We start from the raw sequence: 23,525 nt of genomic DNA, 5'->3' as shown, positions 1-23,525 counted from the left end.
ATCTTCCTCCACTTTTTCATCCAACAACTCTAGTGAATCCATATGAGCTCCTCCTCCACGCAGAAAAAAATACCTGACACAGTAACCCAAAACAGTCATCTGTTTCTTCTGCTGCACTGTGAGAAATAGCTCTTACTTTAAGATCAATATCCATTATTGCAGGAGCCTGTCTACCAAGCTGAATTGTGGGAGTTAATGGAAAAAGCATCCTTGCCCTCTCTACTGCCTCTTGTTGACACTAATGATACAGTGATAAGAAGCTGTTTCACTGGTGGAACTCTGAGAGGTCTATTTTTCTACATAAGATTGGGGCCTGTGCAGTATTTATCAAACTAACAAGTGACACTTTGGCCTGAGGGGAAAAGATAAAAAGTAAAAAAATCTTCACTTTTATACTTTCTCACAAACTTAAGAATAAAAGCTATTTATCAAACTTCTTTCAATTTAAAAATTCTCTTAACTTTAGGAGAGCTCCAGAGGTCTCTTAATGTTTTGCTGGTTAAGAGTAGATTTTAGATAACTGCAGTACAGAGATAGAGGTGAGTGCACCTCCTGAGACATGTTTTAGAGTGATGCTACAAAATATAATTGGTCATGATAAATGATGCATTATCTGAAACAATATGTATGATTCATAATAGGGTAGTTTTAGCATATTATTTGAATTTGATTTGAAAAATTGATAGGATGTTACACCGTTTTTTTTCCCTTCAGTGGTGCAACAACATTAAAGCTGGCACTGATTTGGTTTGCAATCACTTTCCATGTGTCCTCATTTTCTGCACTTGTGTTGTACTAAATCCTCTTTTTATGTTTTCTGTGATGTACCTCGTCTACCAGCAGCAGAATTTCTCTCCTGCTCCAGTTTTCTTTTGCTTTTATCTCCAATTCAGCCAATTTCCTAATGTTTCACCCCTTTATGTTAAAGGATAGGTTCACCATTTTTCAGGTGCCCAAATGAGCATTGAAACAGATTTGCTTGCTTTCTATTTGATATTTAAATATTATATAATATAATACATTAGATTGATGTTGATTTCACATGTTAACTGCTACTATAGATAATAAGGATTTACATTTACACTTTGTCATTTGGTGGTGGTACAAATTCTCAAGTAGCTGACGAGGTACAAGTGCAATGAGACAGACCACTAGACAGATTTTGGACTCAAGTGAAAGATAAAAGTACTATTTTTTTTGTAAAATTAAAATCACATTTTTGCATTATAACATATCACTGAGTAAAATGAAAGGATGTAGGTTAAATCTTTGTTTCTAAGTGGTTATTCCTGCTAAAATAGCATATATATGATTAATCATGTGATAAACACAAGCCATGGTTCTCAGGATAAAAATGAAGCATTCCAGTTTTCCCGGATCAAAGCCAGTTTGAACAATGATTGTGATTGTGGGAAAGAAACATACACTAAAAATACCCCTCTAAATTGATCATGATCAATATCCAGTGTGTTTGAAATCATGTCAAAGATTGCTTAGAAGTTTTACAAGATCATGACATATTTGTACTATTCACAAGACTTTTATTTAAATTACATTACCCTAATGAACGACTGACCTGTCTCTGATGGAGTCCATTTTCTCCTGAACTTTTCCGGAGTACAAGTTTTCACTGTCCACCAGCCGCTGCCCTGCCTGTAGAGTGCCGTCAATCTTGTCCTCATTGGCTTCCATGGTGCTCACAAAGTCCTCATGCTTTTTCAAAGCCTTCTCTGCGCCGGCCAAGGTGTCGGGCTTGTCTATGTGAGCCAAGGTGTATTCCTGCAACAAAGCAGCCAACATTAGGGTGGAAAAGATATTAACAAAAAAAAAAAAGAAAGAAAGAGAGAAACACCCCACAAACACCAGCAGCTGACTTTATTATATGACAAACATGCAGTGTGGGAACTGACCGCACAACATTCTTCCATACCACATTCTTTTAAATACCTGTAGCATCACTAACCCCATCATTAACAAGCTAACCCGAACCCTGTGGTGACAAATAACTCTTCTAGTTACACATAGACAATTTTGAGATCTTACAAATGGTTCTACTTCACATACACATGCAGTACAGTACCTGGTTGTTGAGGATGGCCTCTACAGCCTTGCCGTCCCTCATGAACTGCTGGAAGCCCAGGCCCTGGTCCAGTAGGTTCTTGCGACTGTCCCACATCTTCTGCAGTTCATACCAACCAAGATCCAGACCCTTCAGCGTCTTCTCTAGCTGCTGGTACTGAGGGTCGTCCTCCTGACCTTGGGTGACCTGGGCGCCGGTGTCCCTCACACGGTGATAGTCCTCTTCATGGTTGTTTATGTCTTCACGCACGGCGTCGTGTAGGCTCAGCTGCTCCTCGGCCTCTGGTAGCGTGGCAGGCAGTTCTTCTGATGCCACAGCCTTCTGGGTCTTGAAAAGCCAGGACTGGAAGTCATCCATTTCTTGGAGGAAAGACTGTAACTTGCTGACCTCACCCAAAGAGTCCTCTCTGTCTTTAAGAGTCTTTCTAAGCGTGTCCCAAGCCCCATCCAGTTCATCTCTCCGGACCAAGATGTCGTCTGCGTTCTCCGGGTGGTCTTGGGCCAGCTGGTCAGCCTCTTTCCTCAGGAAGATAATCTTGGTTTCGATAGCGGCCAAATCTCTCTCCATGCCAAACAGTTTCCTCTGGATGGTCATGACAGCTGCCAGGTCGTTGCCCAACTCCTGTGTGGACTCAATCACCCGCGTCTTGTCTTTGATCCAGGACTCCGTCTCGTCACACTCCAGCCCATAGTTGTGCAGACTACCAGCAGAATCCACTCTCCTCTTCTTCTCCTCCACCATGGCCTTGAAGGCCTCCCACCTGAAAGAGAATGATTTATTGAATGTTTAAATCACTTTAATGACATGTTAGGGTATGTCTCATATTCTGAAGATAGGGAAAATAGTAATTTCCTTGAAGATATTGCTTTATTTACTTAAAATCCAAGTAAATTCATTAAATTTATTTATTATTCAATTATAATTGGAAGCTTTATTCTCTCTATATATTTAATTATATGCTTCCCTCTAAACAAATTTCCTATTTCTCAGCTGACCTGCAGTTCACTGACTAAATAACTCCTGGTTGCTAGTCGTTAATCAGAATCTATTGGAAGCATAGCAATTGAATTATGTTTCTACTTGATCTGTAATTAGTGCTAAATTGCAGACTTCTTTCCAGGAAACCTATTGGACATTTAAAGAAATCATTCAGAAATTACAGAAAATAAAAAATATAGCATTAACAAAATTTTCATATGTCTCCATGAGAAAGAGAGAACATAAAAATATTGATGTTTGTGTTTTATTTCAGTTCAGTAAAACAGTGAAATTTATTAAAACGCATCATCGATAGATAATAATTTTAAAGCACCTCTTATTCAGTCGTGTCTGACATTCCTTGACCTCTTTGGTTCGAGGGTGTCTGCTATCCTCAAGCTGTTTCACAGCTTTGTTGACATCATCGACTCTCGACTGAACATTTCCCATTTCTTGAGCGAGAATGCTCAACCTGAAAACAAGAACAGTACAAGTTAAAATAGAAACAGTACAACGTACACAATGCATACACATGGGCACTAGAATGGAGTAGACTAGTATTTGCAAAAAATGTTATTTCAGAAGACAGAATCAAATAAGTAATTTGTCAAACATTAAATTTGTTCCGTGTACCTATTCTGTACTACTTCCAGATCCTCCAGCTTCTCAGGCACCTCCAAGTCCACCAACCACGTCTCCTTCTGGCCCATCCAGAGCTCACAGGCGTCTGTCTCACTGAAGATGGTGTACAGGGCCATAGCGTCATCAAGCTTCTTCTGTCTCAGCTCAGCCAGAGACATGAGCTCCATGTACAGTTCCTTTATGTCTTTCAGACGTCTCTGGATATCAGGCGTGTTCTGTAGCTCCTCTGGCAGAGCGTTGACCTGTTTGGAGAGAGCATCGATGGTGGCTCCATTCTTGACTGCCTCATTCTTCAGGTCGTTGTGTCTTTTCAGTAGCCGCTGGGTGGTGTACTCGTCGTGGCCTACGTCGTCGCTACTCATCTCCCTCTTGGCGTCCAGCAGCCAGGCCTTGAGTTCATCAGCATCTCCCTGAAACTGGAAGAAGCTCTGGGTGTCCTGCAGGTTCTGTTTCCGAAACGCTGCCAGCTCCTCCAGCTGCTGCCACTGCCTCCTGATGTTGTCCATAGATTCTTGAACTTTTGGTGAACCAAAGTGATTGGACTCAATCATCTTTTCTCCTGCAGTCAAGACCTGATCGAGGTTGGCGCGGCGGGCTCCAAGCTCGTCCTCGAAGGCGCTGTGTTTGCTCTGGAGTACCAGCACACTCGTCAGGTCCTTGCCGTAATCCAGGGAGGAGAAAATGTGCTCCTTCTCCTTAATCCAGCTCTCCAACTCTGCCACCTCCCAAAGGAAGTTCCAGAAGAGGCGAGACTGCTCCAAGCGAGCTCTACGCTGGGCAGCCAAAGCACAAAGCTCCTTGTAGCACAGTTCGAGGTGCTGCACCCTCTCTGTGATTACCTGGGGATCACATGGCTTATAGCCTGGGAAATAATGAAGGACAACATAACAGTTACATATATTTACTGATTTCACTTTCTCTACTTGTTTAACTCCTCTCAAGGCTCTAGGATGATCTTATTGTCAACTGGATGCATTATGCTATGGTCATTATAGAGTCAGAACAGACTCCACACATTAAGGTCCAGATAAAAAAGGTTCTCAAATGGAAGAAAATGCACTTAAAATGCAGGTTTAAAATTTGTGTTGTCCTTAAGTCAAGTTTAGGAGTCTGCATTGTTTGAAGTGTATTGATACTGGTGTCATTACAGTAACTGAAACTTTTTCCCTACACCTTTTTGTTCTCTTAATATATTAATTATTAGAGAGATATTAGAAAGATAGTGAAGATAGCAATATTAGAAAGATAGTGTAAATTGGCAAAGTCATAACAGTTCTTAAATCAGGAGCTACTTGATCAAATAATGTGTAAACAAGACTGGACAAAGCTTTTGGTGCAAGCAGTTTGCCACACTCACTGCTACAAACTGATTTCAGTCAGACCTCTAAAAGTAGAGGTTTGATACCCAGCCCTGGTCAAGGTCATGGTCAAGGTCATGGTCAAGGTTCATTCAGGTTCAATCCACCTAATTTCCTCATCTCTAATAAAACCAGCTTATAAACAATAAATACTCTTGCCAAGGGGCACTATGAGCCACTGTACTTACTATCTCCATTGGCGAACTTGAGAGCAGCAGCACTGGCGTTCTCTACCCTCTCTGCCTGCAGAGCGATGTCATTCTCAATCAGAGCGTGTTTCTGTAATAAGTCTTCCACTTCCAACAAATGTTTCCCAAAGTCTGGAGACATCAGCCGAGCCTGAGGAGAGGAGGAGACAATTTGATCACCTTACAGTCTGAAAAATAAATGTTATCAGTTGATGTTTATTGCCTTCTGTTCTGTTACCTTCATCTCATCCATCCAGCTGATGATGTACAGCATCTCCTGGAAGATCCTCTGCAGGGTCAAGTTCTTATCCAGACGCCCCCTACGGGCCTTCAGCAGCTCCTGCAAGTAGTCCCACAGGCGCAGGACGTTGTCTTTCCGCACGTCGATCCGTTTGGCGTCATGGTAACGCTCAGACTCCAGCTCCTTTGAGATGTCCACCAGGGCTTGTACACGTTCTTCGTACGCAGCGATGTCCGTCTCAATGGCATCATGCTTCTTCTTTGCTGCTTCCACTGCTGGCAGGTCGTAACCAAAGTTATCCTGAGGAGGGAGAGAGAAAGGCAGTTCAGGGCACAAGAAACCTTATGGTATATTAGATAAATAATAATGAGAGAGTGTATGGTTCAAGTGTTTATTTGAAAATCGTTCTTGTCTTCTGATATAATTACTGTTTTGTTAAGAAACTTGCTGTTTTTACTTGCAACTGACACTTTTTAGTTGCTGTAATCTCTGCTGTTTCTTAAGGCAACATGTGTCTGCTGTTCACCTGCCATCACCAATGATCAGGTGTGCAAAGGACCTGCTGGTTTAATTAATAAATGCATAATGCAATCCGTATTGTTCTACATATAATTTTATTAAACTAGGAAATCTCATTAAGATCAAGAAAGACCTGAGAACCAAACAACCTGCATACAAGAAACCATAACCACAATTAAACAAATATAAAGTCACACAACCAATAATCGAGCGACAAAAAATAATAACAAACACGGTTACACGGTCTTTAAAAACATGAACTAATAATGGTATCTATGGTTCTGCTGTTGCTGTTTTACCTGAGCCACTAATCTCTGGTTCTCCATTAGCCAGGTCTCCCTCATGGCAGCCTTCCTGTCGAATCTTCTCGCCATCTGTTCTAACTTCTCCTGTCTGATCAGCTCGTCTCTCAGGACGCGCTCCCGCTCGTGCTCCGCCCTCTCCAGACGTTCCCAGGCCTGCACACAAACACATGAAGATGGAGATCATGAGGGTTTGCAGGTTCTGCTAGTTTGTGGGTAATAGCAATGTGAGGTGAAACATTTTCAATTTAGAAGTTTTCTTTTGCTTTCTGCTCAAGCTCAGCTACAGAGCAGCTCTCCTGATGCTGGTAGGGATTGAGTGTCATGTTCAAGGACACCGTGGGGGCAGATGTTTGCTGATACTACTGAGAAATCTGGTTCTCAGGAAAATAGGAAAGCATCACAACATATCTTAAGCACCTTGCACCAGCACCTTAAGAATACATTTCTAATTTTTGAGCTGTCACAGTGGGGAAATAGATCCTAACCATGACATGTTCTCCCTGTTGAGACACACAGACCTTTATTTTCTGCAAGGACTGGCTTTTATTATACAGTTTAGAAAATTACTCTATGAGGTTACTGGTGTAATTCAGTTCATTTGTAGTTTAATTGTTGCCTCAGGACTGTACTCTGCTAAATGACTGAATTTTGTTTTGCATGCTGGTCAAAAGAGAGACAATCTTCATATTAAAAATCCACATAGTGGGGTGACGGCTAGCCAGAGATTTTGTCTCTGCTGTGTGCTGCTCTGGTCTCTTACCCTGTTAATATCTGCAACCAGGGCTCCCTCTTTAGGCGTGTAGACCCTCTGGTTGTTTGCCCTCATGCGACTCTGGATGGTGAACAGCAGCACCTCGAGGTTACCCTTCTCTTGGAACCTGTTAAAAACCATAAGTCACACAAAAAGGTCAATTTAAGCCACACAGGGCTCTGCAAAAGCCAAGTCAAAACAGAAGTATGAGTCATTACTGATTATGGAAATGAGCAAAAACACAATAATTTCACAAATATTTAGTCGAATATGTTGTGTTCAAAGTGCATTGTGCATTTGTATTGCAACTGTATTGCAACCTGTTGAAAAGACTGCTATGCACTCATTTTCTGCCCTCTGTATCAGTGTTTATATATTTGTAGTTAATTAGATGTGATCCTGTGCCCCCTATTAAAAAGTTGTGTATAATTTAAGAAAAACACCTACGTTAGTTTTAATAGAAAGACCTAACTGCCCTGCGGCTATGGTGAAAAATGGTGTTTAATCACAATTTTTGCCTTTTTTTGTTGTTGTTTGTTTACTGTTTAATTAATTCACCTGTGTTTCTGTTTGTTATTGCAGCTCTGACAGTTTATTTTAAATTTGTTTAATATGAATCATTGTAAATATGATTTAGGTGTTTTCTTTTTATCTTGAAAATTAAAAAAACCCCACAGTAATAGGATAGAAATAGAATGAGTGTGATGAAGAGGAGAGGTTTGCTGGTTTCACTCACTTGGGTGGCTTCTCTACAGTGCGGTAGGTGTTGAAGGCCTGAAGCTGCTGCTGAACTCCAGTCAGAGAGTTGGCAAGTTTCCGGTTGTTCAGCACGATGATGGTCTGCTCGATCCACGTCAGCAGGTCTGATGCCAGCGTCTCATACTTGTCAATCATCTTCTCTGTCTCGATGGCGTGATCCAGAACCTGCAGCAGAGAAGAGGACAGTCAGTAAAACAGAAAAGGGATTCATGTTAATGCTTGTCGTGCGTCATCTTTCCATCTCACTTTTCCAACTCTCTTGCCCTCGACAGCGAGCTGCTTCATCTTCGAGAAGTAGTGGTAGAATGCCACGACGTACGTGATGATGGACTTCTCATCTGGGTTCTCTGTGAACACATCTACAAAACAGAATGGCAGACAAATTAGTCACAGCCAAGCCAAACACATCACAGGCCCTGAGGTCTTTTTTCCACCAGGCTTAAAGCGTATAAACATTTATTTCTACATGAAGGCACAGCCTCTGACGGTCACTCGCCTTCTGGATCTAACAGTTTGGTAACGCCAAGCCTCTGCTCTGCTACGTTGAAGGCATTCTGGAGGTTGTGGGTCGGATTGGACCTCTTCAGGCTGTTATAGTCCACCAGATCTGGCCTGAGAGAGAAAGAGAGCAAAAGAGGAAAAGGAGACAATAAAAAAGATTGAGGATGAGGATGTGAGACACTGAGCAGACCTGGTTTCTTGTGTGTTTACATTCAAGCTGGTGAAAGTGGATTTAGTCATTCATCTCTTCTTACCGGTGTTTGTGTATGAGAGCGTTGAAGGCCATGCCGTCTTTCCAGCTGGTGGTGAAGTTGGTGATGTTGACATTGGGATATCTGCAAAACAAAAGCCAGGAGATGTCATTGACTGAATACAAGAGACACTGCTGAGAAGCTCCTGTTTTAAATCAATGTCTGGGATTTGTTCTGCTTCTCGACATGTGTAATTATGAACCACTTATTCCGGTAGCTTAAGGCCTAAGCAGGTGAAGTGCTTTTTGAACAGCAGCATCCATTTGCTCAAAAGATCACAAAATTCAGCAAGGTACCCTAAGTGGAAATCTACAGAATAATGGCTGAATTCAAACGGACGCTAAGGTCTCTCAGCACTTAAAAAGAAGGCCTTTAGCCTTAAAGGAATAGTCTGACACTATTATATTTGTACAGTAAACATGCAGCTACAGCTAGCAGTTAGCTTAGCTTACGAAACAGCTAAACCGGCTCTGTCCAAAGGTCACAAAATCCAGCTCCAGGAAGTCACTGCTCCCAGCCAAAAAATAATCCAGCACATAACCCACCATGAAACCACTGTTGTTTTTACATCACTTTTTACCCATTATTTGTACATATTAAGCAAACAGGATGTGACGCGTTAATTTGTGAGCCTTGGGTGCTTGTAGAGAGATTTTGTTACCTTTGGACAGAGCCATGCTAGCTGTTTCCCCCTGTTTCTAGTCTATATGCTAAGCTAAACTAACCGGCTACTGGCTTTAGCTTTAATATTCATCATGAAGACATGAATGGTCACACTCGGTTTTTATTTTGTTTATTTATTGTCTCTCTTTATTAATTATTTGTTCTCAGTTGTGTTTTTAGGATTCAAATCCCCTTTTTATTTATTTTATTCTAACACTTTTATTATTTTCACCTTGATCCACATAACTATGTCTGTGTTTTCATTAGATTGTATTTCTCAGTCTCTATAAAGCACATTAGTCAACCTTTGTGCTCTATAAACAAATAAATTGACTTGACTTGACTTAAATTTAGCATACAGGCTGGAAACAGGTAGCCTCACTCTGTCCAAAAGTCACAAAATTCACCTACCAGCTCCAAAAAATCACTGCTCACAGCTAAGAAAAAAGAGGGTAGCTGTTTCACCCCATGTCTTGTGTTTTTGCTAAGCTAAGCTAACCAGCTGCTGGTTATAGCTGTATATTTCATGTACAGACATAAGAGTTGTATCAATCTTCTTATCTAACTCTCGGCAAGAAAGCAAATACATATATTTCCCAAAATGTTTAATTATTCCTTTAAGTAAATCATCATTTGTGGCTTTATAAAAAATAACCCACCCAAACTGAGGTTTTAAGTAAACGTTTAATGAATTTACTTCTTATTATCAAAGTCATCTTATTATTATCAAACTGAGTACTCCACTATTTTGCACAATCTTTAAAAATATGAGTCATTGGTAACTGTAACTGCTTTTGGTGTACCCATTTCAGCCATAAAAGCTGGAATAATGTCACTCACAAAAAAAAAACACTAAAAGATTTACAGCTGTGCACAGGACAGGAGTCTCATAACAAATTCCCAAAGGATATTTGCAACAGATTGGTGATGCTAAAGTTCACTCGTCGCACTTACCCTGCAGTTTTCATCTGACACCACAGAAGAAGAGCGTCCTTGGCTGAGCGTGTCTCCTTCTGGTCCGCCTGGCCGGTTTCCACAATAATGTCCTGGATCTGATGAGAACAACAAGCACAGCTGGATGGTAAATAATGAAACTTGACTAATGACTGCGAGGTTTGCAATCAAACAAGAACAATTCACAGCAGAAAACAAAAACCCTAACTGATAGCAACATGTCATTAATAGGATGCACGAGTAGTGAACATTATGGCAATGTGGCACTAATTCCCATTTGAAATACATGATTTATTATAGCTTGAAGGAAAACTAGGTTATTATTTGTGTAAAACAAAACTAATTGAAAGGGATATATCATCAATGTTATTAGCCGGCTGGATTCTCACTAATCTAAACCTGGGGTCCAATTAATAGAATGAAATGTGGTAATTATTGAAGTTCTTATTTTCCCACACAGTGGGCCAGTAATTAGAGCAGTGATGTGATCTGAGAGACAGGCCCTGAGAGAGGGCTATATTTAGCCAGCTTTGGTTCTCCTGCAGACTGAAAAGATACAGACAGGACCAAGTCAACTCCTTTCTTTCTGTTTCTTTTTTCTTTTTTTTTTTTCTTGAAAAAGGCTAAATAATGCAGGAGGCCATATTGTTTGAACTAACATGTCTAAAAATAACACTGTTGCTGTCAAATATAAAATAAATATATGCCCCTTCCAAGAAGATAAAAGAATCAAAGAGACATGTTCAGATGTTCTGGATGTGCTTCTAACAGCAGATAATAATGGCTGGAACCTGAAAGCTTCATTTTGAGGAAAAAGAAAAAGTAAAAAAAAAAAAAAAAACATCCCAAGGCTGCCGGTAGAAAATGTTTTTGTGCTACATGCATACACACCCAAGTGAGACTAAACAATTAACAATTCAGAGACTCGTCTATGAACCACAGTAGGTAATCTACTATGGAAATGTGATTATAATCTAACATCCATATGAAGCAGAACCCACACTGTGATTTTAATTATATAGTTGTGTTCTCAGTCAGTGTGGGTGTAATCATAGCAACATATATTAACTACACTGTCACATTTGAAGTGCAGTCAGGCCGCACATGTGACCAGCTCATCGTGTTATTTGAAGATTGTGATATGCATATTAAGAAAACTTGTGGTTTTCCAGACCAGAACTGTAATGGTGGCATTTATAGATGTAAGAAAATCTAAAGGAATGCTGAACGACCTTGTGTTTGTTGTGAAGAAAACCTTTTTGATCTGAAAGCCATTTCTTTAAAAAAAAAAAATGATTGGGAAAATTTTCTTAGAGAGAAAATCTCCTGCTCCCTCCAGGTAACAGATGTTTTACAAAAATTGCTGTCCGGAGAGTAGTGGTATTATGAAATTATGTAAATACTCTCAGTAATATCACAACACTGTTTGCAACCACTGCCAAAGACCCATCTGGACAATATCCAAATGTGAAGCAAGATTTACTTTTGTTGAGATTTATTTCCTAGATTAACTTCCTTTACTGATCCTCATTGTTATGGTAATTAAATACATTGCATATAATAATAATGTTCATAAAATAATGTCTTTTATGAAAACTACATTCTCACATTGCCTGTAGTTGTTAGTGACTGAGTAAGAGAGAGGACAATGAAGTGATGTATATTCAATTGTCCAACGTTTTGTGGTTTCACTATATAAATTGTCACCCTGCTTTTACATTTTTACAGCTTAAGCTGACTTGTTCTGCACAATGTAGTTAATAGTTACCAGTGGTACACAAGTTTAATATGATCATGGTCAGACTTTGAAGATGAAAGCAAAAAATGAGCTAAATCAATGCCAAAACAACCCCCACATTTATTTAAAAGAAAGTAAAATTAAGGTAAATATAAGTAAATAAAGGTAAATATGGGCTGTCAGAGTGTAGTCAAGGTTTGTTTACCTGGAAGCGAAGGATAATGGTCCAGATGAGACCGAGGATGAGGCGATGGTTGCCGTCGACGATGTCATGGGAGCCCATGTTCTCCAGGTGGACCCTCTGCTCCTTGAGGAACTGCAGGGCCTTGTCCACATTCTCCAAACAGTGGATACGCATTCTGCCCTTAGTGGGTTTTGGCTGAAGACAGAAAGGAAAAGCAAAAGATGGAAAGGGAAAATTATAGAGACAAGAGTGAGAGAAAGGAATGATTCAAAGAATAAAAAAGGATTTCTACAACATATAAATGTAAGGTTTGATGAGGGAGCATCTCACCAGTCGTTCACCAGACAACACCTCCAGCAGTTTAATGAGCATGCGTCCGTCCCGCAGGTCCAGGTAGAGGTCGGAGATACGACATCCGACCCGGGACAGGATGGAGTTGACCCATTTGGTGAAGGTCTTCTTCTGAACCGCCTCACGCTCATCTGGAGGGAGCACAAAGTGAAGAAAGAACATGAGCTCCATGAATAATGGAATATCTTCACAGCTACAGAACAGCAGTTGGAGTTATAGTATATCAGCATTTGTCTAAGGAAAGCTGCTTTGAAAGAAACAGAAATCTTACTGGTTGAATTAATCCTCAGGCTGTGCTTTCTTGTGAGTTTTGTCTTTTTGCACAGAGCATCTATGTTATTGGATTTAGTACAGTATGTGAATCAATAAAAGCTCCTCTCCAGTGACATCATTCCTCCGATAAAATGTGAAAAATTCTTGGAAAGAGCAATAAAGTAGAAGTGCTGCATACTGAAATAAAATCAGGTGCATAAAAAGGCAAGTAATAGTTAAGCGTAGGTGTATTTATGCTGAATTGCTCGACTGCAGGTTTACATGAAAACCCAAGAATGACAGGGCAGAGAGATGCAGAGTGTACGAGCATCACATTCGGAGAGGTTTTTTGGGAGGGTGAGCGCTGCTGCCCACATGGTGACACATTTTGCCGGGCTCACACTCACACTTTAAATCAAATCTCAACGCACGGCAGATGTGCCTCCTACTCAGCAGCAAAAATAAAACCATATCTGATGGGACCATATGTCGGTGTGACCTAATGTTCTAAACTTTGTTTATTTTGTTTGTGGACATGCATAAAGTAAATGGGAATGGGGGTGGTGTGAGTGGGTGTGTGATTGCGACGAGAGGTGGTACAGTGTATCTGCATTTAGAAAGCATGTGAAATACCTAGAATCTACCTGCATGATTTAAACTTTCTCTTATTACATGTCAAGTTACATAGAGTGCTATTCTGAATTATATTTATGTTAATGTAATAACACCATTAAAGACCACTACATCCCAGAGGAGGAAACACCACAATATGCCAGCTTGTTCATCCTTTAAAATATTAAAATATATAATCTAATAAGGCTTCACTCCAACATATTAACATCCATTTTGGAAAATGTTCATCACTAAATTGATTAGACAATATTTATAGATCACATAGGAGTCTAGGCTTCGGCAATGTTGTTGAAAAGGATATTTTCTGATATCAGTATATATCATGCAAACATCTGTGCTCCACTGATACTCATCACATCAGTAAACAAGCTAATGTAGCATGCTATAATGCCCTCAGTGACAATGCTAACATGCTGATGTTTAGCAGGTATAATATTTACCATGCTTCTTAGTTAACATGCTAACATTTGCAAATTAGCACTAAAAGAAAAGGACCTGTGGGGAACATGAATGTGTGTTCCAAATTTCACAGCAATCTATGTCATAATTGTTGAGACATTTCAATCAAAACCACAAATGTCAACCTCATAGTGGCACTCAAGAAAAAGTCAGAGGATCACCAAAGTCAGTACGATAAATCCTCTGGGAACTATGGACGTCTGCACAAAATGTTGTGCCGATCCATCAAATAGTTGTTGAGATATTTCAGTCAACAGACTGATACTGCCATCCTTAAAGCCAAGCCACTAGCATGGCTAAATACTGCCCAAAAAATAGATAAACTTGCATGGGAAACATTAATTTGGACAACTACATTTTGCAAAATGAAAACACTAGAGTATATGGTCATATCATAACAATGTGACTTCATTTTAAGTCAATAATTAATCCACAAAACTGTCTATCACATCAACTTTAAGTGAAACCTGTAATAGACTTTAGATTTATCCAAGTGTTTATTTTGTAGGAAGTTTTTACTCATAGTGGACATAATTTTTGAATGAAGTCTGAGTGACAATCTCTGACATAATCTGGAGCAAGGATGACAGAAGGACAATGCAAATTGACTACAGTTATACACACACACATATAAACACACACAGATCTGTAAAGTTTATCAGGTCAACTGCTGGTGATGAGATATTCTCCCCTCAGTTGTCCCATCTTGCACCACGTGACTTCCTTTTGGTCTCCCTGCTACAGTTTGCCCTCTTTATTCCTGAATCCAAATACGACAGCAAACTAAGGAGTGCAAAGGACTGCATCCTTAATGCCTCGTGTAATAAATGATTCAGACCCTGAGGCTGTGGAGAACAAGCAAGGAACAGCTCAAGAGGAGGAACAGAAAAAAACAGAGGGAGAAAAGGAAGGAAAGGGTGGTTAAAAGAGGAAGAGCGAAGAAGTTAAAGGTGTCGGATTAAAGGTTACGAAGGGAAAGGAGAGTGAAATGGAGGGAGAAAAAGAGTCTGGAGCAAAAGTAAACCAAGGAAGAGCAAACGATAGAGGTCGAAACAGATCAGAAAGAACGTAGCAGAGAAAGTGACTGGGATGCAGGCTTTCAGATTTAGTCTACAGGGACCCAGCAAGGAAAATAGAACAAGACACATTATCTACAGTATCTCCGTACTGCTAAAAATGACCTAATAAGCACAGAAAAAGCTTCAGCTCCATTCTTAGCGTCATCAAAGAGAGAGAAAATCAGAGGTTATTGTATGTAAAACACACGGAGCACAGTACAGTAAATAAATCATGCTTCATTCTGCTCCCCGCAGCAGAACAACAGCACGCAGCGTTCCACTAGATCCACACGGATAACCACGGCATGAAAAAGTAATGGCGATTAAAACATGCAAATAACTCGAAGCTCCATTAGGAGTGTCTGAGTTGATTTAGCACATCACAAACGGTTATATCATAATCTGTCAGCAGTGCAGAAAACAGAGACTGATAAGAACGAGAAAAAAAAACAGATGCACCATAAAACCAGTGACGAATTCTTTCTGAACTATTCGGGGTGCTGCTGCCTGTGGAGGATTTTACAGTAGGAGGCGGTGAGAGTACATCCCTGAGAAACATGCACATGGTTCGTCGGTATCGTTTCACATCACAAGACCTTGAGAGGAGACAGAAACACACTGATGCTCCCGGCCATTTAGGAAGCATGGGACAGCAGAGGGGGAGGGAAGGAAGTTGTTGCCTGCATGCATCCCCGCTGAGCAGTCTCCAGATGAGTAGTTCAACAAGCTCAATGTGACAACAGCTGAACAAAGCCCTCAGCGTTTGTCTAAAAACTAAGTTCAATTTAACCCCCAAAATTCCTGTTGAGGTTTTGTAGAGCTGTGCATCAAATCATTATAATATTATATAAGATTCAGTATTGTTTGAGATTTCATTATTGTAATATCAAGATATATTTAGATATTGTCTATTCCAGGTGTTTGAAGCTGTGTTACAGTTAATTAGAGCTTATTTCAGCGTTCTAGCTCAATAACATGAACATCATATTACAAATTATTTTTAAAAGTTACTCCTAAAGCAGCACCCTCACATTATATTTTGATATACAGTATTGATAATGTGGAATTGTGGCTGGTAGGTGGGTTTGTCTTTACTTTAGGATGCCGTCTGGTTGAATCCTCACTCAACTTTGACAAACTTAACATAATAAGCTTGGAAATAGGGCTGCAGCTAACGATTATTATTATCAATAAACTTGTCAATTATTTTTTCTCAAATAAAGAATTAGCTGGTCTATGAAATGTAAAAAAAATGGTGAAAAATGTCAATCACCTTTTCCCAAAGTCCAAGATGCAACCTAAAATGTCTTGTTTTGACCTGACCAACAGTCTATAACCCAAAGATATTCAGTTTACTGTCATAGAGAACTAAAGAAAGCAGAAAATATTCACATTTAAGAAGAATTTCAGCATTTTTACTTGAAAATTACTCAAAACTCACTGTTGCAGCTCTACCTGTTAATATGTCATTTGAAAGCACAAAGCCTCACAGTTCTATTCATGTAAACCATTTGAAGATCCCAGTATAACTGTGATAAATGTTGCTTATTTTGTAACAGGAGTGCAAACTAAACAGTAAAATCACAAGAAAGGAAATTCTTAGAATAGGAAAAATGTACAGTAGGTGGCTCGGTTGTTTGATTCAGTATCAAGCAAACTCATTTTGACTGTTTTATAGTAAACTTTAAGGTATTTAAAGAGACCAGAATCGCGAGTGGAGTCAAAACAGTTAAAGAGCAGTAACCATTTTATGTTGTCATTTTTATACATGTGCTTTATTAACTGCATGAAAATGTACTCAGACTTGTATTATGACATATACTGCTATTGTGATGTAAAATTACATACTATATACTAATGATTTTATCCACATTTTATCACCCACCTCTATTGGTTTAGTATATTACAGTTGGTGTATAAGTAGGATATCTCAACCTGTACTGTTGGGGTTTTTTTTATTGAAATGTATATAAAAGCTACAATCTTTTATTTACTTACTGTATGATTTTATCTTCAGTCATGATAGAACTGGAGCTGAAAGGGAGCATGGTTCGGTTTTTAAACAGGAAAGTAGCTACGACAGTCTGACCGCAGCGTTATAGTATGTCTGATGTTTGGTTGTACTTAGTGCTGTTACAACAGGGGCTGCCATTGTCAAACTGTGCTTTTACATGAATAAAATATTCCTGTGCGTGAGCAGCAGTCATCCAGTATATCCAGCCTCTTTCACTCTCCGTCATAGTTTCTCCACACTGACTGGACAGTAGCAGCATCTCTTCCTTGCTGCCCTGCATCCCTTTTCCAAACTTCCCAGCTTTCTCCTCCTGTATATCACTACAAGCCTTACTAAACATTCCTCTGTTTCACATGCGTTTACTTAGTAATCTCTCATCCACTCTTTGACTTCAGTGAAAGCCCCATGACTTATTCATGCTGATGGATTTTCCCTGTATACAGCCTGGTCTGTCTTTTCCCACAGTCAGCTCTTACTGGATGTGGACCAGTGGTCCCAGAGCACCCATCTACATGCCTGAGTCATGGCACCGCCAGGGCTACCTGTCTTGCAGCCATGATCGCAGGTCTTATTAAGTCCTCGTCTGTTTGTTTACACTCTCCCTCAAGACAAGTTTTCAGTCAAAGATGAATTGTCTGAGCCTCTGATAGGTGCAGCTGCTGAACATCAGATTAATGCACAGGTCGTCAAGGTTTCTTGATGCCACAAAATCAATATCGACCGATATTTGTACTGATAAGGATTAAGGAAAGATGCTAAATGAGCACATCAGCTGTGAACCTTGATTAAAGTACAGTATCACACTTAAGGTGAGATTATATTTCCAAACAGTACAACAGGAGAAATTTAAGGGCCTGAAAATTTGAGTGCAGTTTCCCAGACAAAGCTGAGGATAGTTGAAAGGTTAAAGGTCAAGGTCTCACAAAAAAAAAAAAAAAAACAACCCGGCAAGTTTGGCGCAAGCACTTTTCAGCAACCAGGGCAACAGAAACATGTCAATTTCTAAGAAAGATGTAAGAAAATGATGAATGGTTGAAATCAATAGATGCAAAACGCAGTGTTTTTCTCTCTTTCTCTATTTATTACTTATGGGGTTTTTTTTTATTACTGTTGTTCTGTCCAACTTCATTTTTCTGCAGTCTTGACCAGATCTCAGAATAATGGGTAAATGAAAAGTAAATAAAATTTCATGACATGCAGTTGGCAGATCGATAGACTTGGCTCTGAACACCACTCTGATTTAGGAAAGCTTCAAAGTTTGCCGCTTCACATATCAGTTGCCTCTGCAGTCTCCCAAATCAGTCAATACTTGAAATCTAGCAGAGGCAGAAAAAAAAAAACATGTTTCCCCTCTCTGTTCTTTCATCCTCTCCTCCATTTTCCTCCTCTCACTAATGCACTCCTGTCATCAGGGAGTTGGATAGCATAGTGCAAGCTAACAAAAATCCACAGTGACGGCAAACCTCTCTCTTAAAACGTTAATAACACAGGCAGGCAGAAGTTAAACTGTCAGAGAAATTGATTATTTTTTTTAACAACGCCAAGGCAATCATGCATGGGGAAAAAAAAGGAGGCCTGGGATCAAAACACACTAATGCTTTGTTCTTTGGAACAATTTGTGAAAAGTGAGGGCCATAAGGAGAGTAGACAACAAGCTAAAATGATGAATATGTTTGTTATTTTAAAGAAAATGCAGCATATCAGAGTAAATAACACCAGCTGGAAATGAATGGCTTCAGGGGGAAAAACATCACAACCTTTTTAGGAGTTTGCACTATGAATTATTCAAGGCCAAGTCAGTGAACAATTGGGGCAGAGCCACAGCTTCCTGAAAATAAATAAATTACTACCCAATACATTTAATAAAAAGGGCCAACGCTATGGAAGCTCTGACTTTCTTTGCTGCCGCCTTTTTCCAGTCCTCACAACAGGATGACAAATTAACCTCACACTTGCTCACGCATCACAGCCCAACCTCCCTGCCATCCCCGTCCTGGACTAAACACAAACCCAAGTTGGGGACGGGAGGGGCACGAGTGGAAAAGTGTTAGCTTTCTCATCTGTGAGGTTGTGGGGATGGGCAAAGTCCCTCAAACACACACAGATGCACAAACACCCACAGCTCTTCCATCAGGACCCCTGTACCTTGCAGCTGCCTGAAGCGTCCATCCAGGATGGAGTTGAAACAGATGTTGGAGGTGCTGAAACTCAGCCAACGTGCTCGCTTCATACTCTTAGCTGAGGAGGAAGAGGAGGAGGTGGAGTGGAGGGCGGGTGGAGGCTTCGGGTGAGAGGGCAGCTGACGTCTTGGGGTGCAGGAAGAGGACGAGGAAGAGGACGAGGAGAAAGGGGAGAGTCTCACGGGGGCCACGGTGAGCGGGATGTGCAGGAGGGTGCCGTTCCTCTCCAGGTGGTGCTCTGGTTCCTGTTTCTTGCTGCTGCTTGCCCTCGCCGTCTTCCTGCTTTCGGATCTCTGGGCCCGGTGGACCGGCGGGGTGCTCCTGCTCCGGCTGCTGCTCATTCCAACCCGCAAAGGGGCCTCTTTCTCGGCCGCAGCATAAGGCCGGCTGGCAGTCTCCTTGGTCCCGCCGCTGCTGCTCCGGATGGCTGTGGTCTCCCTGCTGCCGGCCTTCAGGCTGATCTTGACCTCTCGGAGTCGGGGTTGGCTCACAGGGGCAGCGCGCAGCAGGCACGGGCTGCTCATCTTGACCCCCAAACAACAACAACAACAACAGGCAGCCTGGAGCCGGCAGAGGAGCTTGGCACTCCACGTCTCTCCTCTTCTCTGTCTCTTGGCTCTCTGTCCTCTTTTCCAGATCCCTCTCACGCGTACTCCTGCCCCCTCCCTCCCTCCCTCCCTCTTCTTCTTTCTTTCTAACTCTCTCCTCACTGCTGGTGTGATGATGCTGTGCCTCCACTCTCAGGCGGCACGAGGGCTCAGGCAGCCTTCAGTTCAGCTCAGAGTGGTTTCTCTAGCCCCATCCATGCATACAATATGTTTCAATACATCCATGTGCTCCCAATGAGCCTTGCGAGACTCCCTCCCACAACCCAACACTCCCACACAGTTGTGACATCACTGAATGTGAAAGTGTATGACTGGCACAGTTGTGATTTCCTACATGAAACTACCTATCTTGAAGGAATCTTTTTTTAGGCTTATGTAAGGCACACTGTAAATGACTGGATATTCATGCGTTCTGTATGTGCTTTGAAGGCAGGCAGGGCGCCTATTTCTGAGTTCACAAGCTGTAAATCGGCAGCAGGTGTCATTCAATGTCTCTCTCATCTCCTGCCTCACTTTCCTCCCTCCTTCTCTCACTCCCTCCCTCTCTCTCTGTCTCTCTCACTCTGACAGGAAACACTGATTGCATTACAGAAACATCAGTACAGCAGCACTCTAACACAATATCACCAACACCCACACAGAAGCCTTCATCACTTAAAGAGACAGCAAGGGACGACAAGAAGAGTTGGGAGAGAGCTGCACGATAAAATGGTTCTGACAGGACACAAGCCATTATGGCCACCCAGAAGTAGAGCTGGTCATCGGACCTCAGTAGGTTTTTGGTACCACCCATGGTGTGTCTGTAGCATCGAGTACCAGAAACTGTGAGGTAACTGAAAACTGGTGTTGAATGTCTGGTCAGATTTGTTATCTTGTTCACTTGCTCTTTGATCAGATAATTCCTGATTTTAGGTTATAAAGCTTTTCATTACCCAATTTTTGATACTATTTCTGAGTGGTGTATTTGTTGCAGGAGCCATTAAATCTATTTGCATTCTGTAACTGTCTCTCTCTTTCACTCTGAGTCACTCTACTTCAAGGATATTACCAAAATTGCCAATTCCGATACTGAGAGAGACTCTCTCTCTGCTCTCAAAGAATCCGAGCAGCCACGAGGATTCTGCTGGGAGAACTAATCCAACTTAACAAACACTTAGTCAGTTTGACGAGACAAAAGGCCTCGCTCGGAAGGAGGAGTTTGGGGTGGTGGAGAGTGCTGTATGAGGATATGAGAAGAGTAGTTGAGTTATAAAGGCCGTCGTGTACACCTGCACAAATATGACTGGATGGTACTAGTTAGCTTGTAGCCAAGAACTAATGCAATGCTCAGTACAGTAATACAGCTCAGCATTAATTCATAGGAACAATGTACGCACATAGTAGATGAAATGGTAGTAAAGAAAATACATGCACAGGTTTCCCGTAATGTGGAAGACAACATACGACCATGAGGTCAGTGTCAAGATGACATTGTTGAATTTTTTCTTTATTCTTCTGTATTAAAAGCATGTGATGGAAAGAGTCTTCTCATCTTATGGTTTGTTTGGATGCGCTGTAATCCGAGTTGCACTTCTGTGGTTGCATTTCTGGCAGTCGCTGCTCAAGGCCCAGAGTGGACGACACATGTGTTAAAAATAATAATGCATCGAATGACTATGTGTAATGTAAAACGTGTCATCATAGTGACAACCCTGCAGAGAGTTATCACTCGATATGCAGTTCCCCCTCAGCTCCAAAGCGCTTTTTAATGTCCGTCAACTCACTGTTTTGGTTTTACAGCCTGCAACTTTAGTGTTTTGGTTCACTCTCACCGCCCTCATCGGTGACGTTTCCAGAAGGAGCATGCAGGTGTTTTCAGAGAACAGCCCCTACTGAACACTACTAGCCCAGCACGAAACAGTAGACAAAGTTATCAGCCAGCTGGTGAACGTTGTGGAGCATTTTGCAGCTAAAGAGACACATATTTTCCTCGGAGACAGGTGGTGAGCAAAGAAAAGTGAATATTGGATCTAATATTCATCAGGTGGACACCAACACAACTCAAAATACATATCAATGACTGACAAACACCCTCACTGTATACAGCTGTTTAGTGCTACCCAGAGGTGCTTTCTCCACAAAGCCTATATCATGTTATACAACCCCATAGCTGACCTCTTCTGTGTCTGAGGCTTTACAGACATGAACATGTACTGACCCTCAACTCCCCTTATCTGTTACGCTTCCTTCCATCGTAGAAACGCTGCTATTTTAAAACCCCAAGCTGGCGGCACACAGGTGGGTCAAAGCTTATGAGCTTAGCCAGAAATGCCAGAGATCTGTGCTATGGCAGGCAGACGGACAAGGCAGCTGTCCAGATCGGTCAGACGGAGAACATTCTGGGAATGCACAAGCGATCCCAGTTACTTGCAGAGGGTGCGGAGCGGTGTCAGGTCTCAGCTGCTGGGGGTGTGTGACACCACGAGAAGCACGCACACACACAAACACACACATACAACAACACCTGCAGAACTCTAGCTGGGAGCTTTGGAGTGAAATCAAGTATCGCCTAGAGTGTGATTTTTGTAATTTTTTTGACTAAATTTGAGTGAAGGTCAGCATATCCAAACCTGCCAAAGGTAAACAGAAGCTCACCCATTATAGCTCGACCTTTCTGCCCTTCCCACGCTCTTAAAAAGACACTGTCATCTCAAAAATCTGCCACACAAATGCCTCAGAGAGGACGCAGCCTGCTTACTATGCAGGCACTCACCTGCAAGGGCCTTGATGCGCGAGCGCTCAAACAGCCTGGCAGAGCTGTTGTCATTGTCTAGTTCCTCGTCAGAGAGTTCAAAGCGGGTGTTGATGTGGCTGTACTGTTGCGTGATCTCCACATTGTCAAAGTCTGTGGTGGAGGTCGTGGTGGAAGTCATGGCGGTAGCCAGCGTGGCAAGCGGGTTGGGGGACGGCGGCTGGCGTCCTCAGGTGCTCTGGGTGAAGAGGAAGATGAGCAGATGGGAGGAAATGGCAGGATGAACCTAGAAGTCTGAAACAGAGAGTAAACACACAGATGTGTTATGATTGATTATGATGATTAATTGGGGTTCAGCACTAGGGCTGAAATGATTAATGGATTAGTCGACTGAAAGAAAATGAACCAGCAACTGTGTTGATAAACATCAACTGCTTAATTTTTTCAGCAAAAAAGGTGAGAAAATTATCTGGTTCAAGCTTCTCAATCCTGAGGATTTGCTGCTTTTCTTCATCGACCTAGACAGTCGTTGTCACACTTTTGTCTGCTTTCCAAAAACAACCAACACTGTCTCCCTGATCACTGAGAAATCTGATTGATCTGACTTTTAGCTGACTGATCACCTGCACTGTTTGCAATCTAGACAATTAGATTTCAATCTTCACCTACAAATAGAAAATAATAAATGACACCACGACACAATTTCACATAATTTGAGCCTTAAAGATGCAGACATTTTCTCACACTGACTGCTTCAAATAGAAGAGAAACCGTGTGCAACAAAGCTATTCAAGTTTACTAACCTTACTGCTCTTTGATTCTTTATTTCAAAGGATACCGTAGTGTCAGGAGAGAGAATTGATGATAATGAAGCCACGTTTTTCTCGAGGGAGCACTTTCTCACTGCAGTTTAGGTGACTTTGTGTATATTGGTTTTAAGTTTCAGTTTATTTTTTCCAGTGGGAGGGGCTGTACCTGGCACCAGAATTTAATTTAGGAAAAGTATGTGATCACAGATATGGCACAGGTATATTTTTACACAGAAATCGTGCCTATGGTAGCTTCCAAACAAGCTGCTGTGGCGCTCGTGATCTCCATTTTGTGCGTGCCACTTTGCTGAACTGTCA

At 41.3% G+C, this 23,525-nt stretch overlaps 1 protein-coding gene across 2 annotated transcripts in view; it reads right to left on the bottom strand.

Annotated features, from left to right (window-relative positions):
- sptb (spectrin, beta, erythrocytic) overlaps positions 1–23,525 on the bottom strand; it is a 44,667-nt gene that overhangs the window by 16,190 nt on the left and 4,952 nt on the right. For both annotated transcript variants that reach the window (XM_067613636.1, XM_067613635.1), the window contains 16 exons: positions 22,420–22,692; positions 12,443–12,594; positions 12,134–12,307; positions 10,191–10,288; positions 8,577–8,657; positions 8,318–8,433; positions 8,068–8,180; positions 7,799–7,986; positions 7,072–7,189; positions 6,306–6,464; positions 5,485–5,787; positions 5,247–5,397; positions 3,692–4,562; positions 3,393–3,530; positions 2,081–2,840; positions 1,577–1,779 (listed from right to left, as the gene is read on the bottom strand). In XM_067613636.1, coding sequence (XP_067469737.1) covers positions 1,577–1,779; positions 2,081–2,840; positions 3,393–3,530; positions 3,692–4,562; positions 5,247–5,397; positions 5,485–5,787; positions 6,306–6,464; positions 7,072–7,189; positions 7,799–7,986; positions 8,068–8,180; positions 8,318–8,433; positions 8,577–8,657; positions 10,191–10,288; positions 12,134–12,307; positions 12,443–12,594; positions 22,420–22,579 — 3,785 coding nt within the window. In that variant the 5' untranslated portion in view covers positions 22,580–22,692. The remainder of the gene's footprint in view (positions 1–1,576; positions 1,780–2,080; positions 2,841–3,392; positions 3,531–3,691; positions 4,563–5,246; positions 5,398–5,484; positions 5,788–6,305; positions 6,465–7,071; positions 7,190–7,798; positions 7,987–8,067; positions 8,181–8,317; positions 8,434–8,576; positions 8,658–10,190; positions 10,289–12,133; positions 12,308–12,442; positions 12,595–22,419; positions 22,693–23,525) is intronic.

Source organism: Thunnus thynnus, chromosome 16 (assembly GCF_963924715.1).
Source record: "Thunnus thynnus chromosome 16, fThuThy2.1, whole genome shotgun sequence".
NCBI lineage: Eukaryota > Metazoa > Chordata > Actinopteri > Scombriformes > Scombridae > Thunnus > Thunnus thynnus.
Note: the sequence above shows the minus strand (reverse complement) of the source record. Positions and strands in the feature narration are given on the sequence as shown.